The sequence below is a fragment of the Phoenix dactylifera genome, chromosome 11 (assembly GCF_051530095.1).
Source record: "Phoenix dactylifera cultivar Ajwa chromosome 11, Ajwa_hap1_PhDact_Kaust_v1.1, whole genome shotgun sequence".
Classification (NCBI taxonomy): Eukaryota; Viridiplantae; Streptophyta; class Magnoliopsida; order Arecales; family Arecaceae; genus Phoenix; species Phoenix dactylifera.
The window spans coordinates 24191206-24213776 of NC_143200.1; the positions used below are offsets into that span (position 1 = coordinate 24191206).

Consider the following 22571-nt stretch of genomic DNA (forward strand, 5'->3'; position numbering starts at 1 on the left):
AAGTATTTCTTAAGCTGATTGCTTTGAGACATGAAAATAAGCTTTATTTCTCACCATGAACAAATAAAAGAATTCATACATGTAAATTATAAAAGTTTTGGGCTTTATACAAGCTAATTTCTTGAAATCAGTCACTGATTAGTTTGCATACTCCAGAGTCCAATTAATTTGGAAGCATAACATTTAGTAATTAATTATGAATCATACGAAGAATACATGGTACCTAACTGATAACTAGAAAATTCTCGAAGAAACTTCTCTCAACACATGAAAGAAAATGACATATAATTAGCAGTCCCTCAAGACCATAAGAGTGGATGGAAATATCAACATGCAACGATCTGCGTGGCAGTGTGTCACAATTCAAACTGACACGAGACCAATCATAACCCAATTAAGAAAACAGCATCATCCCTAAACGAAACAAACAAGCATGCACTGCACGTACGGCAGTGTGGCAGGACATCTAAGGAAATGATTTAAGTAGGAAACTAAGAATATCAGCTATCTAATTCGTCCTCCTTTTTTGTTATGCTATCGATCATATCTACAAAAGAAAAAGAAGCCACATATCCAACACCCCAGGAGACAAAGTCACAACCGGATCAACGATCCCATCATTTCACAAACAAAGATCAAAATACACAGTTCGTGCCTTAACAATACAATCATCAGAACACCGATAATATTGTGCATACAAAGAGTTTTTTTCCTCTAAGCACTTTATTTTGCAATTATTCCAAGCATCACAGATGAGATATATAGCAATACCATCATACATGGACAACAATTTCACATCCAGCGGCACTACTTAACTCACATGGATCGCGCTTAATAATCGCCGTGGTGGTGGTGGTGATGATAGCAGTGAGATGAGGGCCGGAGAGGGGAAAAAGGAGGAGAAGAAGAAGAAGAAAGCAAGCCGGGCCATCTCCCACACGTATTATGCTCGTTCAGCTAGCTCCAAACCCACCAGCTGAGCTGGGCAGCCTCCTCGTCGGGGTGGTGGTGCTCCGCGAACATGCCGTCAGGATAGTAGCTGCAGCCCTCGTCGCTGCCGTCGTCCTCCTCCGACTGGACTCCACCGTGGACGGGCCCCAGGCAATGGTAGCTCTCCGGGAAGTAGGACTCGCCGCTGCTGTCCACCAGGTGCGGCGGGCCGTCCCTGTCCACCACCGCGCTCCCCCCGCTCCCCGTGCTCAGCCGGTCCTCCGCCTTCAGCTGAGGGGCGTTCAGGGCCGCGTGATCCGCGCTGGACGCCGCCTGATCGTCCGGCTTCAGCCCCGAAGCTGGCCCCGCGGCCTCCAGATCCTTCGCCTGGAGCTTCTCGGTGAGCGAGATCACCTGCACGGTTAATTGGTCGGTAAAATCGTTATCACCGGGGGTGATGGGATCTGGGAGAGTGACTCTCTTTTAACGATCGCTTTCTTTCTTACTGGTGCGGAAAGAACAAATGCCTATAAATTTTCCGAAAGCAGCAAAGCATCTCCAATCCCAATTCCCCTCCCATCACTTTCCATACATAGTAATCAAGGGAGAAGCCGGCGAGGTGGTCGGAGATCGGAAGAATGCCGGCGACGAGAGGGAGAAGGGGGAACGGGAGGGTTTTGGGCGTTGGCGAGGTGCTTTGGGCGGAACAGTTCAAAGAGAGACGGAGGGGGTTTGGCCGCCGGCGAGGTGCTTGAGGCGAGGTTTTTTGGGCGGAAGGGAGAAGCCGGCGGGTGTTTTGGAGGGGAAGAGCGGGGTGGAGGGGGGTTTGGGGGGTGTAGAGAGCAATTTAGGTGAGGGGGTGGGGAGGGTGGGGGGTAATTTAGGAATTTTTAATTTTTTAGGGGTGTCCTTAGCAAATGGAGGGGGTGTAGAGAGTATTTAATTTTTTTTTAATTTTTGGGGGGTGTCCTGAGCAATAGGGGGGTGTATATAGAACCACCCGCGGTTGATGGAGATGTTGGATGGGTACAGCACCAAAGTACCATCAAAGTTCAAATGAATCACGGAAATACTCCTCGAGGAGTGGTGGACCTGGTGCCGTCCCGTGATGCTTGGTGGTGGTGGGTCATATTTCGTCAATCTCAATACATAGATCAATCAAACGTAGCGTCACTTTATTATTAAAAGAATTTTAATATATTGAAAGGAAACCGATAGGAAGAGTCGATGGTGGAGGCGGTGATCGTAAGTGAGAAAGGTGGAGTTACCGCCTAGAGAGAGTCGATAAGAAGAGACGCGGATACCTGGGAACGGAGGCGGTCGTTGTCTTTGAGGAGGGAGTCGTGGTCGGCGAGGAGGGAGTCGTAGGAGGCCTTGAGGCAGTCGTAGTCGCGCTCGAGCTGCTTGGTCTTCCAGCGGGCGCGGCGGTTCTGGAACCACACCGCCACCTGCCGGGGCTGAAGCCCCAGCTTCCGCGCCAGCTCGCTCTTCCGCTCCGGTTCCAGCTTGTTCTCCGCCTCGAAGCTCCTCTCCAGCAGATGCACCTTTTGTTTTTATTATTATCCCCCCACCAAAAAAAAATTATTATTATCATAATCACCTATTAATCACGCAAACAATATTTAAATGAAAAATTAGACCACCTATTCATTATCTTATAAATTATCGTTATTTTAAAAGTCTGCACCACCGACTCAATAATAATAATAATAATAATAAATATTAATATCAATAATTTTCCAGCAGCATCGCCGCCCACGCGGCTCTAGTTCATGCGCTAATGCCTGCAACTGCAAGATGTGATCCACGATTCCACGCCATCCAAGCAAATGCTATGGTTAGCGGCACCGAGGCAGGATGCTTCAAAAACAACCGTACGATAGTTCCTAGGCGGGCAGTGGGCACCCGATCTGCTGTCAGTCTTGTCCATCAGATAACATCCCAAGCGCTGATGGTTCGCATTGCATATATAATTTTATGCGGCGGTACATCTCTTAAATCAACAGAGGTATGTGTCAAGCCGAGATGTCATTTGTTAACGGGCGTGACAACATACGAGATCGGACGGATGACCTTCCAAGCGCGGAAGCTTGGAGGGCAGATCCAGTGCCTGCCAGCTCCGTACGCCTTAACTGAAAGCAGCAGTGAGGTCGTTCAAGTGGTTCATGTCAACATATTTACTTTTTCAGAGACGAACGGGATTAGACTAAAACCGTGCATTGAGCACTTCACAGATCTTCAGAATAGTTTTGTGGTTTAGTTTTCTCTCCTCAGCGATATGAGATCGAGCACCCAAGAGTTTGGTGGCCGGGGTTCACCGGATAGACGGTGGGGATGGAAGGATTACCTGTTCGGAGGTGAGGCGGCGTTTCTTCTCCGGCAGCTGCTCATCGTAGTACTCTTCTTCCAGAAGCTCGTCGGAGGAGGTGAAGAAGGGCCGCCGCTTCTCGGCCCCTCCATCCCCAGCACTGATGTCGCCCCTTCATCACCAACACCCCCCCCCCCCCCCCCCCCCACCCCCAACCAAAACCCAAATCATAAGCCCCATCGATAACATATAATTACTTAAACTCTAATCGAAACTAAATCAAGTAGATATGTAGGTAATTTAGATCGGGAGAGAAACTGGTACCTCGGAAGATCGGACTGCCACCACCCAGAAGAAGCATGCGACCATGATGAAAAGAGGAGGAATCAAAGATCAGACGGCCGGAATCCATGTCTGGTACGCAGATCCGAACGATCCCCGGCGAGATCTCCCTCTTCTCCTTCTCTACTATACACTGATTTATCTTCTTATAGTATATATAGAGCTATGTAAACTCTTCTCTACGATCGATCGGGCTGTTTAGAAGAAGACGACGGTCTTGTGGCGAAAGAAGCTGGTACTCCACAGGAGGCGTGTCGAGGTCTTCATCGGGAACAGAGAAAACCCCATCATGCACCAAGAGTGGGGGGGAGAGAAGCCAATCCTACGAGTGCTCACTTCCGGCGAGGAGGCGTGCTAGTGGTCGCCTCAGAAGCCGGAGAAGGCGGAGATACGACGACAGAAGATAAAGGAAGGAAAGCTCCGGGAGGAGAAAACGGGAGGGGAGTTGTGGTAGGAATCGGAGAGATCCCGGCGGCCGGAGCTTTAGAGAGATCGCTCTCTCTGTCTCTCTGTTCTTTATTATTTTTTTCTTATGCTGTGGTGGGCTTCGCGGCTAAAATTGTGAGACCTGGAGAGGGCGGGATTTTATAGGGGTGACTTTGGCGGAGTGACGAAAGTGCCCTCGGGCGACGCTGTTGATCTCAGGCGTTGGTTCTCCGGGTATCTGCCGTTAAGACAAACAATCCTGATTTTCCAACGCAATTGAATCAATGGGACAAGGGTTTTCACTTGGGAGGGTAGAATGACCGTGATAGCCGTACGATGATCAGCGGCTTGTACTCATCAGGGGCTCATCCACTAGTTTAAGTTTTTGGATTAAATTTTAACATGGTATTAAAGCTAAGGTATCACCCTATCCATCCTTTCGAGCTCTACATGTGACTGTGAGGTGGGGTTGTGGAAGAATAATGTAGAATATCTATTTAAAAATTTGTGAGTAGCTTAAACTATAATTCTCCACCAATTAGTGTAAATTGTAATGAATCTTTAGATAAGGATGTAACGATTACAAAAAAACTCCTTATTTTTCCTCATATCCATGCTCATGCTAGATTGCTCGCCTACTTGTAAAAAGAGAGATGCAAGAGGAACGGATTTGGAAAATTTAAAACAGTATCTAGAAGTTCATTAACATATTTATTCAGAACGACTCTACAAACCTATAACCAACATACTAAATGCAAGTTTTGGGGTTCAGAATCAAAGTTAAGGATAGAAATTCAGTTAAGCTTTTGCTTTCGGCTTTTACTGTACCAGTTTTTATAGAGTCCATAGTCATAAGTTAATGCATAATTAGTCAATTTGCAATTTGAAAGCCTCAATTTCCACATCTTATACATCACCAATAAATTTGTTCGAAGGCAGATAGTACTGCCTTTCTTCCTTCTATTCTCATCATCAACTAACTTGCCTGGAGTGTATTGATAATTATGTCATAGAGGATAAAACTTATCCATCACGGAGGAACACGTATGACACATTCTTAAGGAGCATATGTGGTGCATTTTCTTAGATAATGATTACAATGATAAAAATTGGAAGAAAATAGTTGTAATAAAAAATCCCAATGTATTGTCAACCTTATCAAGAAATTGCATAACTCAATCAAATCAATCAAAGTGGTGGCCTATTACGTGAGGGCTATTTTCTTACAAGCAGGATAACACATTATAAAATCTCATCTCCTCCGAAATATAGGCTCTAAGGTTAATTTGTCCATGATAGAAACATCTGCAAGATGTCCATGGGATATGTGAAAGTGACTTTCCATCTGCAACTTACATGTCCAGGAAACAAGTAAAGGGATAAAAAATTCTACTATCTTTGGAAATGGCCAAACATTAAGATATGTCAGCCAATCTATTGAGCTCTCAACTATCATATGTCAACTGATGCGGTAAAAATCGGGTCTATTTAATAATGCTTCAGCCTTTGCAGCACCTGCATGCATGTGCTGCAAACTTATGTCCAGGTACACCGAATACTTGTCAAGTTAGACCAAGGTAGTGCCCACGTGAAGGTTAGATTCTCCTCCTGAGAGAACTGGGAAAGAAAGAAAGAAAGAAGAAGAAGAAGAAAAACTAGGGCGGCGAAGAGGACGACGCCCGCCGGATGTCGGCCGAGCATCCTTCTCCGGGGATCTCTCGATAAATCCGCTTTATCGTCTTTCCGGATGGAAGACTCGTCCGAACTACCCCGGCCCTCGTGATCATCTCGAACATCCGTCTCCCGGCCTCCGCCAGCCGCTGCAAGCAAGCCAGTCGAGGGTCGCGTAGGAGCGGATGAGGGAGGTCGGAGGTAGGCGTCGCGGTGGCGGGTGACGAGGAGGCCGGCCGGAGCGGACACGGGTGAGGGGTATTTGGGTCATTGAGCAGCTGCCCTCCTAGGCTCCCACGTGAGGGTACAAAGTTGACCGGCGAGAAGCGCGCCACCAAACCGGCATCAACCGTCCATGGCGCGACAGCTATCCTGGGGGGGCACAGGACCAGCTGATGTACTTTCTTTTGGAGGAGCACATGGTGGGGCCTTGTGATTCCACCTTCCACCCTACCTCCATGCCCGTTCGATTACGATCCGTGGGTGGAAATAGTACCTGGAGGTAAAGCTACTGATAAATAATGGGAGTGGTGGGGGAGATCAGATCCCCCAATGGGTGGCATTGAAGATAGAGGGCAGGCAACGGCTTCCCCAAACCATAATATGATCTGCGTCCATCTTCACCGTTTCTCCTGACGTTGAAAAATGCAGTCAAAGATCAGGTAAATAGCTCATCTCAAGGGTAAATTGAGACGGAGGGCTACATTACCAATTTAGGTGCACCCAGCGTTGATAGGAGAAAATTTCTTTTGATGAAATGGATGAGTTAATTAATTAAGATGAGTATTTATACATTCATGAAAAATAAAATATTTAAAAATTGATGCAGAAGATGGGTTGAAGAATCTCATAATGTAGATCCAATGTGAGAGTGCCATCGTGAAGTCAAACTATATATTTTTAACTTAGAAGAGGACGTCTACTGATGAAACCTTGGCTTATCAGGCATTGTGCAAATCTATTTTCCAATTAGTTATTTTTTATGCGGTTGGAGAATTCAATAAGAACTCGTTATTATTACGAGTGCCCATTTCAACATGCTACCTTAAGTGCATTCACTATTTGTGTGCAAGATATTTGTAAATTTTATAACTAGATGGCTAAAACCATAGCATATAGTAAAGATTATAGTGAGTAAACTCCGGACGATGTCTCTTGCATATTCTCTATGATCCGATCTAGGAACTCCGCTTCAACCCACTTAATGAAGTAGTCTATCGCCATGATTAGAAATTTTTTGTCTGATGGGCAAGGGAAGGAATCCAGAATGTTCATGCACCATTGAGCAAAAGGCCATATGTTGTTGATGGGCGTCTAATGAACCTCTAGCTCGACTGTTTGAACGAGTTGATCAAACATAACTGAAGGCTGGAATACCACGCTTGAGTGGTCTTCTTCAATGTGGTTGCTCAGCACATGATAACATTAGAAGCTCCATGTAGCAGCATGAGTGCTTTGCAAGATTCCATATGGTCAATGGGGTTCCTCGTGCCATCGTACGACTTTATCTTGAGCATCTTGAACCTCGGAGAAAGAGGTTCCGTTATGATTTACTCAATAAAGGTCGGCACGTTGTTAAGGAGAGGCTTGCACCAAATGTCGACCCTCTTTTCTTTCACCTCCTCCATGACCCGAGTCAGATGCTCGTTTATTTTATGAGCTAGCGGGTTAGATCGGTCCCCAACTCCTCCTGGGACTATCCACCCTTTCCATGAGTGAGTGAATGAGTCTCGCTCAGCATTAGAACTTTCCTCCGACTCCCATGATTTGTTCTTGGAGTAAGAGCTTTCTATGTTGTTTTATGAGGACCGATGGTGGTGAGATCGGTCAATTCTCCAGCTAGACCCTGGTCGCTAAACCGACCAAGCTCGAGGTTTTTCTCCCAGTTGGTCCTTCCTCTCCGAGACCAAGCTTCTAACTAGATCAGTCAGGGCCTAGAATTGTTGGAACCAATTGAAGTGCTTTGTGGTCACCGGCACTCTAGAAGATTGCTACAGTGGCGGAGTCAACAGTCGTGACTGAGGAAGATGGGATTCCCTCACAATTTTCTCTCTTGGATAATCTTAAGATCTGACAGGAGATATGTCGGGGAGGTTTCTCTTTCTTGGCAGTATGGCTTGTTATCTGTTTCTCACAGACGATGCCAATCTATTGCTGTTGATCCAAACATCACTAACATGGATCGTTTTTGTGGATATGCAAGACAACAACAAAAGTCAGAGAACTCGTCAAAGGTTTACTCCATTTGGGCCCCCCAATACTTAAGTTAGAGAGAGATTTTTTTTTATGTAGGAATGAAGGAGGAATCCAAGAGGTAGAGTATTGTTCTAGTTGTAATTTGGTGATTATCTTTTACAGAGGGTCTCTAGGTTCATTTATAGCCGAGGAATGGATACGACATTCTGGAAGACTATGCTTAACTATCTAAAGTCATGTCATAATCGTCTGAGATTCTGCTGTAACCGCATGAGATCTAGCTTTAGCCACCTACGATCACATTGTAATGGCCTAGGATCGTGCAACAACTATGGCGGAATGTATTCTAACTGTTCCAATGGGTAGGTTCCAGCTTTAACTCCAAAAATAATAAGAGAAGCACGTCTCTAACTGTTGTTCAAGGTGAGATGGCCCTAGTCAGCTTAGTGCTGAACTGAGCGATTTCTTGGCTGAGCCGAAAGACCCGACCTTGGAGGTCGATTGCTTCTATCTGCTTGGTTCGACCATCTGGTCGACAGGAATGCTGCCATATTGGTTGTGAGCTAGATGAAATTGCTTGTACCATTAGATACCATGCTCAAAGTTTGACCTAGGCCTTCCACATGCTACCATGTTCATATTCATGTCTGGTCTTCATCTCACTGATTTTGTTGTGGATGCTACATAAACAGACCCAGAAAATCTTAGATTAAGGAACTAATTTTCAGTGTCCCAGATGCGGGAATTTGCTGGATAAAAGAAAGAGAATATAGGAATACCACGGCAAAACTTGCCTGGAAAAGGAAGATCCTCGGTGGGAAATGGAACCGTGCAATTAACAAAGTTTTAGGATAGAATTGGTCTGACCATTATTGAATCCAATCACCCATCATACTGACTGGTCTAAATTTGTCGTGGCTACGAACAAGCACAGATTAATCTCCAACATAATCGCAGCTATCCGTTTTTCCTTCTGACAAAAGAAACAAAAATAAAGAGAAAAGACGAGCACAGAACTGAACGACATTTTTGTCCGCCGCGGCCGCTCCGCGTATACTTGGAAAAGGTGGTGGGGGAGGGCCTCTCAACGAGTTCCACTGAATATAATCTCCCTCTATATATCAGAAAAAAAGAAAGTTAAAAAAAAGAGTTCCCCTTTCGCAGGGGACTTGTACTTCAAATTTAAACTAGAAAAAAATAATCAAAAAATATTGAATTCTGTAAATAGGGTCAATATATTCAAAAAAATATATATTTTAGGGTGCGCGCTATAGAAGAATTTATCAAATCTATTGTATGAGCGATTTTGTTGGATAGCCCTACTAATTTTTTTAATATTTTATTTACTATATTTATTTCAAATTAATTTAATAAATCCTATTTACTTGAAAAAAATGTTAGGACTTAAAAAAAATACCTAAGTTCGTCATAACTCGTACATGCAGCTATCTATAGTTTGTTCTCGTGTTACAATGAGCTCTTTCTTGACTGAGAAGAAGCAGGAGAAGAAAAGTCGATCGAACTCGATTCATTCATTTGTGAAAAATAGATAAAGTATAGTAATCAAAAAACTCGAACTACTCTCTCCGCTCTCTTGTGTAGAATTTTTTTTTGTTGGCAGATCACATAAAAAGTTATCAAACCCACAATTGCCGATTTATCAATTTCATAATTAACTGAGACATACACGGCAACAAAGTTGATAAGCTGTAACAATCCTGGTGAACCGTTATAGTTTATTTAATTTTTTCATTGATTGCACCTTGAATTTAGTGAAGAGAGAAAACAATGCCCCCTCTGTTTCCAGTTGTCTGACAAATGCCATTGGACAGTTAGAGGATAACGGATTAAAAATAGTAGAGTATCCCCATATTTTATATAGATAAAGAGGTTTATGGGTCTCCTCTCCTCCCAACGAAATAACAAAGTTTCAGGTCACAACAAGTCTTATCATCCCTACCTGGAATCTAGGAAGATAAAGAGCTACCCTGTTCTTATTTTCATCTAATCTAACTTTTAAATGCACATCTTAAACTATGAAACAATGCCTAAATCTTTTTGGCTGGCTGGTGGCCTGATTAGCGCAACAAAGCCTTTATAAGAGAAGTGCTTCCCACCCACTGCCCCAGTTAGTAACGTCGCATCATTTTGCTTCTCTCCTATGCTTGTAATGGGATGACTCATTGCACAAACTTGTAGGGGTTCAGCATAGAAAACAGACGCCTTTTTAAACAAAGTCAACCGAACTCAGTATTTCCCTGGCAGCCAAGTGCTGATGTGCCCTCCATTTCCTACAGTACCAACCACTGCGAAATTGGAGCAGTGCAGGCTCCCTACGACTCATCTGGCATCCACTTCTAGTTGAAAGCTGGAACTCCGGAGGGCTGAATTTGAGTTTAGGAAGTCACTTTGGTTGCAGTTAAGACATGATTATTGTAAAGAGAGGCTGGGATCGGAAACAACACCTTCGAGCCCTTCAATTATGGGGGCTCGGATTGTATTTCTTGGCGAAAGAATGATTGATCTTATTTCGCGACGTCGACCACTGTTGGATTTAATTCTATATAGATCTCAAAGCACTCCGAATGCCTTCTACCTACACAGATTTTGAAGAGGCTACTGTGTGATCCAATAGTGGAGTTGTGCAAAGGATGGTGAATTCTTCGTTTCGCCCTAAAGATACAACCGGTCCCAATCATGCAATTCTTTTTGTAATTATCAGATAAGTGGTATTTTAATATAAAACATATCTATAACAAATAGTCAATATCCTATAATATTTTGCAAAAGATAATTCGTTCTCTTTTTTTTTTCTTTTTTTTTTTTTTGAGAGAGAGAGAGCTAAAATAGGAGGCAAGATATTAATTGAGACGGGCCGAACCGACACCGCTAGCATCCAACAAGTGGACAACTCTTTTTCTTCTAAAGTTTTATAATGACACAAACATAACATCTTGACATGATAATATACTATTTGCATAACTCATCTGCATTTTACTTAGAAATGTACATGGCGTTCATTTGACGTGAGGCCTCAATTTTCTCGAAGGTGACTTTGATGTGCTCAGGCCGGCAGCAGAACCAGGAAATAGATGGCATGGAATTTGAACACAACTTTCCTCACATGACGAAGTGGAAAGCTTTCATGTTTCCTATTTTCTCCTGCATCAAAACATTGCATGCTACGTGGCTTATGCACCAGATCTTATAGAAGATACCTGTGAGAAAACACAGCCAGATAGTGCATTGGGACCAACCTACAGAGGCCATGAAAACAAAATCTTTCAGGCACCTTTGTCATCAAAGTCTGACTTTGGTGTTCCTCCATTTTTTTCCCTTCTTCGATCTAAATTTATCGGCTGGTCCAGTATAGTGTGAATGTGTGTAATTCACATCAAATAACTCCTCTGTATATATGATGGAATGCATCATCACCAATATAGTTGATAGGCATCACGAGGCATGATGCACAGGATAATGTGCCAAACTGATTTGGCTTAACCTGTGAGGTGGCATTTGATGTTAATTTGGAGGCTAATGCATGCACGGCTGAGTCAGCACCTCAGACTATTCTCAAGGCCACTTTGCTAATTAAATCTAAAAAATTAACATCGAAAAGATGTTGACATCACTCTCTCTCTCTCCACACACTCGCGCACAACAAGAGAAAAAAGAGAGAGATTCAAGCGTATCGCCTAAAGCATGAATAACGGAGAAAGGAGAACATTAAACCATAGCCATTATTTTTTCCTTTAAATTTCTTAACAGCGAAGGGATAGTGGCATCTTTTGGTGTCGAAGCGGATTGGTGTCCTTTACTTTTGAGAGCAGAAGGAAGTGGGTGGAAGGGTGTTGTGAACTTAAAAAGTTTGATACGGGTTGATGGGATGAGCCAAAGCAAGCATATAAGTAGGATACGCTTTTGAGATATTGGAGGATGATAAAAGTGGGAGCAGGAGCAAGTCCTCGTCTCTCTTTTCCCCAATGCCGTGACCTCGTCAAAGGTACAAGTTCCTTGCCAAGGTTAAAAGGCTCTCTCTCTCTCCCTCACTCACACACACACACACATACTCATAGGATGGCAACTTGCAAGTTGGATTGGTAGAACCGCACTGGTTCATATTTCCAAAACAAATCATTTTTTCAGATAGATATTCCCTCTTAAATTGTCATGCAGACATTCCTGTCCCCTTTTGAATAATCAAATTATGGATTATGTGTCGAAGTGCAGTGTCAACACAAGAGCCATAGAAGCTTGTCCACCGGATATATAATATCTCTTTTTTTTTGAAAAAAAAGGCAGAATATCTTTCCATGCAGAACATACCACAGGGAGTACTTTCTATGGTAGGAACCATTCAACTCTCGGCTTCTCCATGGGCTGATTCAAAGTTGAAAGAGTGAGGGCTTTTCGTTCAGCTTTTTTTTTTTCTTTTACTTATCCATTACAGTGCAAAAGACGGAAAGACTGGAAAGAGTTGGACTCTATTGGTCCGCAGAAAAAAAAAAGAAGAAAAGTGTGGTCAACCAAAAAATAGAAAAAGATCTTATATTTAGTAGGAGTTTTCAAAAGAAGGTAGATGAAAAAGTAGTGTTCACATGAGAATGGAATTTCTATATTTCATGAAAAAAAAACATGCACATGGGATATGAAAACGTTTAATTCCTACCAGTTGAAAATTGAGGTACTTTTTTTTCCAAAATATGCTATTAAGCTTCTACATAGAATGGATTAAGATCTTTTTCTTTATTAAGAGCATATATAACAGATATTTTACACAACTTTTTCAAAAAGTACATACTTAACTAAATGTAAATCACTCTAAAATGTGCTACTTTTTTATGGTCAATTAAACATACAAAAATGACTTTTTTAAGCATCATATGCTTGGGCATCAGCTCCCCAGTAAAAATATTACAGTGAGAAAAAAATTATCCCATGAACCAAAACAAGTCCTAAATACATATACATGCAGCCCTATGACAAGGTGATACCTATGACACAGGTGCCTATCAGGTCTGAACCAATAGAGATGCAACATAGAATTTAAAGAGGGTTTTCGCATGACCTCTGATGTTCAATTATCATTACTCATTAATTTAACACCTCCAATTATCGCATAGATTATGCATATAAGGTTTCACTATTAAGAGGGTAGCAGTATTTTGAAAGGGCGCAGGGCAAGCATTTTACAGCCATTTTCAGAATTCTGCAAATTGGAATGTGTTACCTTCTCTTTATATATATATATAAATGTGCCAGCTTTAGGCACATTGTATTGTTAGCACATTGATATTAAAACACCTGAGTGCAAGAAATCTGATCATGACTATGCTTGTTGGATGGCTTTATAGCTATAAGTAGACTGCCAAACTCGTCCATTGAGCAAAAAGCTTACAGTAGTCATGCACGCGGATTTATTAGAATTGAATCACTAAAATTCTTGAATCACAACTGATTAGTAATGAGCAGCAGAGATCGAAGCACTTGGCTTTGCACTTGGAACGTTACAGAGGGGGCATTGATGTGTTACTGTTACTATTCCTGCACTCAGAAAATGTGAAATCTCCCCGGCGCTAATACTCATGATATGTCCTGGCTTATGATACTCTGACTATTGCTTGGTATGGTCCAGTCAAGTCTTCTCGCTTGAAATTTTTGAACACTGTTTTATACCATTCTAACCCCTGAATTTATGAAAAGTGACTATTCATAAAATCTGAATTTTGACAAAAAAAAAGTTCCCAAAGAATCAAGGAAACCCATGCATTCTCATTAAAATTATTCTTTAAGTGTTTTTTCTTTTATAGAACTAGCCAGGAAACAAATCTAACCTTGGGTTTTTTTTCAAAGTTTTACAAACTAGGTCTTTCTTTGAAACAGATACATGTGAAGTATTAAAACTATCCCACTTGTTTTAACTCGCCACCATACAGCGACAGTGGCATAGCTCCATTTAACAAGAAAGCAGCGGCAGGTAGCCATGAACATATGAATACTAAAGGTACCTGTCCTATGTCATTACATTATTCATAATTATTTCAATTAATTTTTATGGTTTATGCTTCAGAATGTCGCAAGGGGTCCACTTCACCTTTTTAGGCTAAGCCGCCTCATTTTCATTTTTAGCCTTCCAAAACATAGCTAGAGATCACAAATTAAATGTTTCAAAAGATTTTCTGCTTATATATGGCCATAAAATGGATAATTTCTAACAACACAATAAAATGTTCAACAATTTAGATGCATCTAGATAAGCTGAATTTTATTTGCAGGTTTTATAAGACATAGATCCCAAGATTTATGCGGCTTCCAATGTATTTTAGCATGTTATTGTTTGTCCATTTGTTGTCACTGGACGTATATCGAAAACTTCCATAAAAAACACAATTTTGTTTTAGATATTTAATGAATAGCATTGTTAACCGGAGTCTGAAGCAATCAATTATTACATTACAGTACAAAGCTTGAAAAGCTATCAGCCGCTCAACTTGCCCACCTTCTTTATTTACTTGTATTTCTCCATTTTCTTAATTTCAAAATTATGCATGGTTTGATATTAGCACTTCAATGTATGTGTTCTGTTTTCTTCCTTCACTAATAATCAAATCAAAAGGAAGGAAAAATCCAAGTATGAGCAATTAGGATGCCTGATACAGCACCATCAAAAAAAGAAGGCATAGACCAGCAAGGAAAGCATAGCAAACTCAAATAGCACTAACCTAAATGCTTTCAAAACATTCAGAAAATGCAAGGGCTGTCCATTCATGGGATCCCAGTGAACTTATAAAAATTGGATGCAGACCTTCGTGAGGTAAATCCTTGAGTATAAGCGAAATGGATTAGCACAGCTCTTTGCAAAGAAATCAGTTCCTATTCATTAATAATCTCAAGAACTCTATCGGAGAAAACGCCCATATACAGTTTCCCCATTGTTAAAATCACCACTTCCTATCCAGTAATAATCTCAAGAACTCTATCAGGGAAAACGCCCATATACAGTTTCCACATTGTTAAAATCACCACTTCCTATCCAGTAATAATCTCAAGAACTCTATCAGAGACCCATTGTGGTGATTTCAATCTGGTATCAGAGCAGAGGCCCTGAGTTCGAACCCTATCTTCGCACTCTTTAATCCCATTATTAAAAAATTAAACATATTGGGCTCACCCATTAAACAAAAGTCCGGCCCACATGTGAAGAAAAGTGTAAGAAAATATCAAATATATAAATAAATCTACCTCATCCTATAAGCTTAATTTTTGAGGACAAGTGGTGATTTTAATATGATATCAGAGCAAAGGTCTTGAGTTCTAATCATGTCTCCGCACTCTTTAACTCCATTATTAAAAATTTCACATATTGGGATCAACCATTAAAAAAAAAATATAAAATATATAAATAAATCTACCTGATTCTATCAGCTTAGGCTTTTGGGATATGTGGTGATTTTAACACCCATTAACAAGTGCATGTTCAATTTTTGCATACACTCCAGGTCATTAACAACTTCCTTTGGTGGAGCAGGTCTAAGAGGCTTCGAAAGAAGTAGATGAAGATCAAACAGGTAAGGCATATCCTCCGATAGACAAGTGCGTAAGCAGTACCTGTTCGACCTCCATGAGCTGCTCAGCCCGCTCTATGAACAAAAATTTTAGGCTTTGGAGGTCTCAATTTACCACATTATCAAGCAAGGGAACATCTTGGCCTCTTGCAACAACATCTCTCACAATTAGCAACATGATCTTCGTTGCTCTGAACTTTGAAAGATGAATTTTTTGAGCATCCTGATCGATATCCCCATAAGAAATGGAAGGCTCGATACTCTCTTCTGTGAAAAGAAACTTTAGAAACTTCCCGTGATGTTTATTTGAAATAAATATCAAAGTCTGCTGATCAGAACTTCTCTATTCTCTAACTAAATATAACAAAGCAGCGAGCTTCTCTTCATGGTGTAATGTGAAGAAGATCAGCTTAAGATCTGGGATAATTTTAGTCTCCAACTCTAGCAGCACTAGCTGTAGATCACACAGACCAGCCGTGGCAAACTCAGCAAGGGTATTTGTCAAGGTAGCACTGAAAGGCAAGGTTTAGCGTCTCATTTATCTGTTAAAGAATTTGTGCAACTGTTCAGAAGCCCACGCCAAACAGGCAGCCGGCTTCATCAAACACTGCATATTCTACAGTGAATAGAAACATGCCCTCAATCTCTGACAAATGATGCATGAGCCAGGAGTTGCAATTATAATATCAAGGCTTTGTGCTAATTCTTCAAATTGACTATCCGTGCTATCTCTACCTACCAATCGGCTGGTGGGAAGGTTTATAGAGATTTCATAGGTCAAAAAATTAAATAAAATATATACAATATCTGAATAGGTGGTCTCCAAATGTAACTACAACCAGAAGAATAAAACCTTATAAGTTCTCCAGTTGCTGCCACTAGAAGTAGAAACCATATAGTGGAGTGCCAAGTAGAAATAAAGATTTGGTAAAACAAAGTAATGGCACACTGACTTATTCTGCATTCTACTTCATGGCCTCAAGCCATCAGATCAGCAAGGGCTATGTAACTTTCAAACTAAAAAGAGTTGCATTATTTCATCAATTGTTCAAAGTTTTTTTTTCTTTTTGTGTGTGTGTGTGTGTGTTGGGGGGGGGGGGGGGGGGGGGGATGGGGGTTGACAGAAATCAGTTGAATGAAATTTTGTTTTTTATATTTTCTTGTAGTTCTAATGCTATTTTTAGGAGACCATACACGTGTTGGGTCATACTATATTTAGCTGTCATATTACATTTTAAGTTGTCAGTGAAATTATCTTGATGTCAGAAAGAAATTTAAGTTTGCAAATGAACCGGCCGAAACCAACCATTTACGTTATAATATCATCGTAGTGCTAAGGCATTAAAAACAGAGTAGAGATAAACCTGACCAGAGATGAAAAAGGAAAAATATATATAATATTGTCTCTTGATTGATACTCTAATAATTTCGGAGGAATGACTTCGTTAGGATTGGAGAATTGCTGCGATTCTTCCTGAATAGACTCCACCAGAAATACTAACTATTGGTGCAGAGAATAAACAGAAATTGACACGAGACAAGTGAAATAACATCTTTACACTGAGTAATAATATTTCAACATGAGCTACATTCCTTTTCAGCTTTCAATATCTCTTTTCTTTTATATTTTGGGTTTAATGGAGGTACAATCAAAAGGGCTTTCACAGGTCAGGACAGAGCAAAATAATCTAAGAATATCCAATAACATCTAGGTTCACGCTACACGCCTGTTTATCTGAAATTAAAGGTCTACAAAAACTTTTCAGACGCTTGTATAAGATGGGGAATGTAGTTTCATGTGATCTGCAATCTAGTTAATTAATCAGTTGAATGCACTATTGAGGAGCAGAAACCAAAACCATGAAAGAATGAAGAAGAATGAGTCTTAACCCATATATCGAGATTTGAAAAAAGAGGAAAAAGAGAAGGGAAGGAAAAATTCCTGATGATCAAAGAACAATAAACCATAACGCCCGCAAGGCACAACTCCCAGACTGACTCTTTTGCACTGCCACAACTACTGAAGCCATCATCACAACTCACGTCAAAGGTGTCTAAAAAAGACATCTTTTTCAATACCCACGAGCACCCGGTTTCCAGAATTAACAAAAAGATCAGATGTTTCTCATATCATGTAATGACTGAGGCTTTGTTTAGCAGGAAACATTCAGCTTTTTTAATGTTTCAGATCCGATTTAAATTTCAGAGAGCAAGCTTTACATCATATTCTATACCATAACCAAGAGAACTAAACGGATAGAAGTAATTGTCAAGAAAATGCGAGAGAAATGAATTCCAAGAGAACTAAAAGAAGAACAGCGGCAACATGAGATTCTGCTTCATCTTCAGTGGCAATAGTGAGCAAACCAGCAGCCTCTCACCCATCCCACAACTCCCTCCTCATCTTCATCCCTGCTGTGAATCCACCACAGCAAATTCGAGAGCGAGTTACCATCATCAAACCCATTCAGAGCCCTCACCTTCTCCAATGCTGACTCCTTGTCATAGACCCCTTCCATGGCATAAACAAATCCCTTCCACGCTTCTGTAACCCCTTCCCTTGCCAAAGCTGGCAAGGCCCAATTAACCAACTCCTTCACAAACCTAACATCACGGAATAAAGCCTCGGTTATAGGCAACAACGGCAAGACCTGAATCCCGAGCCTGCATTCCCTCCACTGGGGAGGAGCAAACCACAGCCCGCTATCCCTCTTGTTAGCCCACAACACTCCAACGACTCTATTCTCCCTACTGAAATCATCTTCATACAATCCTTCTCCCTCCCTCACATGCCACCAAGTCTCTGCAGCTCGGATCTCGAACGCTGCGAGCGTCGACCCGATGGCCACAAGATGACTGTCTCCATAGCTCAAACCCATCAAAGCAGCCGCATAGTAAGCATTCACCGCCTCGCTTGTGCTCTCCTGGTTCCGTCCATCAGCGAATTCAGTCAGCCCCCCAGCCCAAGAATGCAGCAACCATAGATCGAAGCACCTCAATCGAGCATAATTGGCTTCTGGCTTCCGAGACAAGGTCATGAAGTCCGCCATCAAGGCATAAGCCTGTCGCCTGTACTTCCTCCCCCAAGCAGGGTCGATCTTTGCCAACACGGCTATCGCATAGAGGAAGTAACCCAGGTGGTAATGGTGATCATTGAAAACTCCAAATCCAAAATCCGCACCGGAGTCCACCGACCCCTGATTGGTGACGAGGCCACCCCATTTAGGGTCATAGAGGAAACCATTCCCGTTGAAGCTCCCATCCAACCACGGCGCGATGGAGTTCCCCAAGAAGGACTGCACTGCCGGAATGACATCCGGAAAGCAGGCCTCTTCTGCAATCAGAGCCAGACGGGCAGCCCGGGCGACGGCCTTCCCGTAAAAGTATGACGAAGAAGTAGCGATCGAGCTCAGAGCGCTGACATCCTTGGACAGGGCGGAGATGATCTCCGGATAACTGTCCTCGGTCACGCCCTTGATCGAATGCCAGGTGAGCGAGACAGGGTCGGTTTTCAAGATCCACGAGCCTCCGACCACTCCGACAAGGTCCCCGTCGATGCTTCGGTACTTGAAATCCCCCAACACGGTGACGCACGAATCATCAGTCGAGAGGAGGCGGAGATGGAGGGGGTGGGCGAGGAGGAGGAGATCGCCCCATCCCTTCGTCTCCCACCTGTACTCCAAACAGAAGGGTCGAGAAAAGGAGGCGTCGCCGGATACCGGGTAGCAGGCGGAGAACCGATCGAGAACCGACTCATAGCTGGGGTCCGGGAGGAACGCGATCCGGATGACGCCGGAGAAATTCTGGGCGGTGAGCAGGGAGACGTTGGACTGGGTGAGGTAGAGCGGCGACGAGGAGTAGCAGACGAAGGTCTGGTCGCTGTTGAGGCGGAAGGTGTGCTTGGTGGAGGAAGGGTTGGAGGTGACGGAGAGGATAGCGTGGATGGTGGAGATGGAGATCGGGGCGGGGGCGGCGAGGGTGGAGCATGTGACGAAGGGGCTGCCGCGGACGAGGAAGAAGCGGAGGGAGGGAGGGAGGTCGAGGGTCACGCTGAGATCGTTGAAAGAAGAGATGATGTGGTTTCTGGAGGAATTGGAGGAGGAGATGGTGAGATCCGCGTTGAAGGTTTGGTAGATGAAAGAAGGCGTGGCGAAGCGAGAAGGGAAGGAGATGGAGAGGGAGGAGTTGGAGGATTTGATGAGATAAGGGTGGATGTATTCGGGCTGGTCTCCGTTCTTGAGCACGAAGTTTTGGAAGAAGGAGTTGGTGGGGAGAGGGGAGGAGAGGAGGTGGGGGGAAAAGAAGGCGGAGGGGTCAGGGAGGACGGTGGATTGGGCTTTTGGGAAGAGGAAAGGGCGAGACATCTTGGGAGGGGGAGGAGGAGGAGGAGGAGGAGGAGGAGACGGAGACGGAGACGGGGAAGGGAGCGGAACTGGGCTTGGGGAAGCGGGCCTGGGGCGTCGCTTCCTTTTCTTGAGGGTTTGGGAGATTAAATGGCTTGTGAGCCTACCAACTCTCCTCCCAAGTTTCTTCAACATTCCCGGTTCCTTCGCCTTAAAATAAGCTTAAATGAACAATGCGGTGGAAGCTGTTGTCAGCGGTAGGTTTTGCTTCGAGAAAGCATGAGAGCTCGCGCCGTCGGCATTGGTTAGTATTTTGGCCAACCAGAGCCTTGTCTGTCCTGGTCTCGGGCTTTTTCCCAGTTTTTTATAGAAGTTTTGGTTGAGGCATGAGGGAGCGATGTGATGCATGAGAGAATTGTTTGCATGAAGAAATGTGACCTTCTAGTAGCTAGAGCCGGATTTGGTAAGGGGTTGATGGAGGCATGGAAGGCACGGAGTGGGTATGAATAAATCTGAAATGCGGCTGTGGAAGGAACTTCAATGCTTGACCTTGCTTGTTCTGCTTTCCTTTTGCTTAGTATCCAAGGAAAAGAAAGGAATTGCCTTGCCTTGCAAAATTAGATGAAGATTGGAAAGCTTCGTGACATGGATATTCTTCTTCTGGCTTTATTTTTGTCAGCTAAAATTTTTATGTTCATATAACAACCACAACATAAAGCTGTTATACATGTAACTTCTTGGAGAAAAGCTGTTCATCTAATTTTTAAAATAAAGAGGCTACACGAATTGGGCCTACCTCATCTGACGCGACTCTGATTAATAAATTACGTCACTATAATTGTACCTGAATGTATAGTATTTTGGATCACTATTTGCCGGGTAAGAGTGTAAACATTACAGCAGTTCTTATTACAGTATAAGTTATTAGAACATGGAATAATCACCAAGATAAAACATGTATTTCCTTTCACATTATGTATATGATTTAATTGGGCATACATTATGCATATATTTAATAGTTCTTCTTTTTGTACAAATTTGATCTTCCAAAAATTCCATTGTGGAAATCTATAAGACTAATGTTGGCAATCTGCCAAGGCTTCAATCGAGAATAAAAAAATTTCCTTTCTTCATTGGTACAAACTATTATAAATTTTAGTTACCATAACTAGTGTTTGGTACATGCCATGCATGTAAAAAATATAGTATTTGTGTAGAGCTTGGAACCCATAAGTGGAATTGATATTCTAGATTTTCCCTTGATATCTCTCTCTGACATAGTGACCTGATAGATTTCCCATTAAGGTCCATGATCATGGATTTTATTGAAGTGTAATTAACTGGAGGCTTATCAAAAGTTGGGCCTTAGATGGTCGAACTCCCTACATTCTAATTACAGTATGTATAGTCATACAACAGGCAAATAGAACAAAAAGCATATGGGGCGGGCACTATAAAATATTTTATAGAACAGAACTCTTGTTTTGCCACATTTTTTTGAACGCTCATCTTAAAAAAGAAACCCAAAAGTCAAATCAGAATAAGACTCCTGCTACTAACCGAGTCTGTCAATCTCGTAACTTTAAAAAAAATAAATGAGAGATGATTAATAGCCAGATATGTATCATCCGGCCATTTGGTGTATACTGATAAAAAAACATATTCTAAAAATTATTTATCGATTTATCTGAAAGTGTATATTGGATAAGCTTGCAGTATGCATTAGAAGGTCAACAAATGTATATCACCAGCAATCTAGTATGTATTGGTGAATATGATATTCGAAAAACTGTATATTAACTTACTCGGAAGTGTGTATTGGGTTATTAGATGATTAATTTTCTAAGTGTGTATCTTCTGATCATGTACTGTGCATTGATAAACTCCATATTTTAGAAATTGTGTATCCATTTATCTAAATGTGTATATTACTTTCTAAATAACTAATTTGCTTAGTGTATATTACTTAACCCTGTAGTATGTACTGTAATTTTTTTTTTTGATTTTTTTTTAAGTCACAAAACTGATGACTTCGTTAGGAGAAGGACCTATGACTTTTGGGGTTTTTTTTAAGATGCGCAATTAAAGAAACGTGGTAAAATAGGAAGTTCTTCCCATATTTTTCTCTTGTAATAACCCCATATGATTTCTGTTCAGAGGCAAGTGGTGGTGAACTTTTCCAAAGGACGTAGTTTAACAGATTGCTAGGATTAAAACAAGCCACTAAATACTTCCTCTCCTACAGAACTAATGATGGCGGTCCGCATAACTTCTCCCCCTTGTATCAATCCAGTGTATCGCACATAAAAGTTGCCATTTTATTCCCTTGGTATAGAAGTCAGGCATCAGGTAGCAGCTAGAGGACGCACGCAAGTATCAATGCAAAGACTTCACTTGGGAAAAGCATCTTCTAAGAACTTGCTTGGACGATGCGAACAAAAACCCTCTCATACATGCGCTAGGGAATATCGCATGGGATGCATGTTCTATTTTGTGACATCTTCTCTAGCCTCTATCTTAAAAAAAAAACTCAAAAGTCAATTGAAATGTGGCTCCTACTACCAGCGGTGTCCGTGAGTCCCATAATTTTTTAAAAAAAAAGAAAAAAAAAAGAAAGAAAATAGGGCGCATAAAGAGAGGTTATCCATCCACATACTCTCTTCTTCCTCATGAAACCTCTCTCTATCTATCCTCTTTCTCGTCAAACTATTTCTCTAGTCTGTAAGGCCTTCCTTCTCCTCCTCGAGTTCTTTTTTTCTTTTCCAATTTTTTTCTTTTTCAAGATTAAAG

General features: G+C 42.0%; 2 protein-coding genes and 1 pseudogene across 2 annotated transcripts; all 3 read right to left on the reverse strand.

Moving 5' to 3' along the window:
• Positions 1-591: 591 nt before the first annotated feature.
• On the reverse strand, positions 592-4154 carry LOC103710059 (homeobox-leucine zipper protein HOX16-like). The gene is made up of 4 exons (XM_089926258.1): positions 3514-4154; positions 3278-3398; positions 2235-2474; positions 592-1344 (listed from the first exon to the last, which is right to left on the reverse strand). Exons 1-4 carry the CDS (start codon positions 3648-3650, stop codon positions 958-960), a joined length of 885 nt encoding a protein of 294 aa, XP_089782384.1. The 5' UTR covers positions 3651-4154; the 3' UTR covers positions 592-957.
• A 9916-nt stretch (positions 4155-14070) lies between these two features.
• On the reverse strand, positions 14071-17505 carry LOC120111394 (DEAD-box ATP-dependent RNA helicase 29 pseudogene; annotated as a pseudogene).
• An 81-nt stretch (positions 17506-17586) lies between these two features.
• LOC103710073 (glycosyl hydrolase family 81 protein) lies at positions 17587-20471 on the reverse strand. Its single transcript, XM_008795663.4, has one exon. It carries the CDS (start codon positions 19974-19976, stop codon positions 17784-17786), a length of 2193 nt encoding a protein of 730 aa, XP_008793885.3. The 5' UTR covers positions 19977-20471; the 3' UTR covers positions 17587-17783.
• Between the last annotated feature and the right edge of the window lie 2100 nt (positions 20472-22571).

Coding starts and splice junctions, on each gene's coding strand:
- LOC103710073 (XM_008795663.4), bottom strand. CDS start 19,976: ATGTTGAAGAAACTTGGGAGGAGAGTTGGTAGGCTCACAAGCCATTTA.
- LOC103710059 (XM_089926258.1), bottom strand. CDS start 3,650: ATGGATTCCGGCCGTCTGATCTTTGATTCCTCCTCTTTTCATCATGGT. Junction 3,399..3,513: donor CTACATATCTACTTGATTTA/GTTTCGATTAGA, acceptor GGGCGACATCAG/TGCTGGGGATGGAGGGGCCG. Junction 2,475..3,277: donor GCCGCCTCACCTCCGAACAG/GTAATCCTTCCA, acceptor TAAAAACAAAAG/GTGCATCTGCTGGAGAGGAG.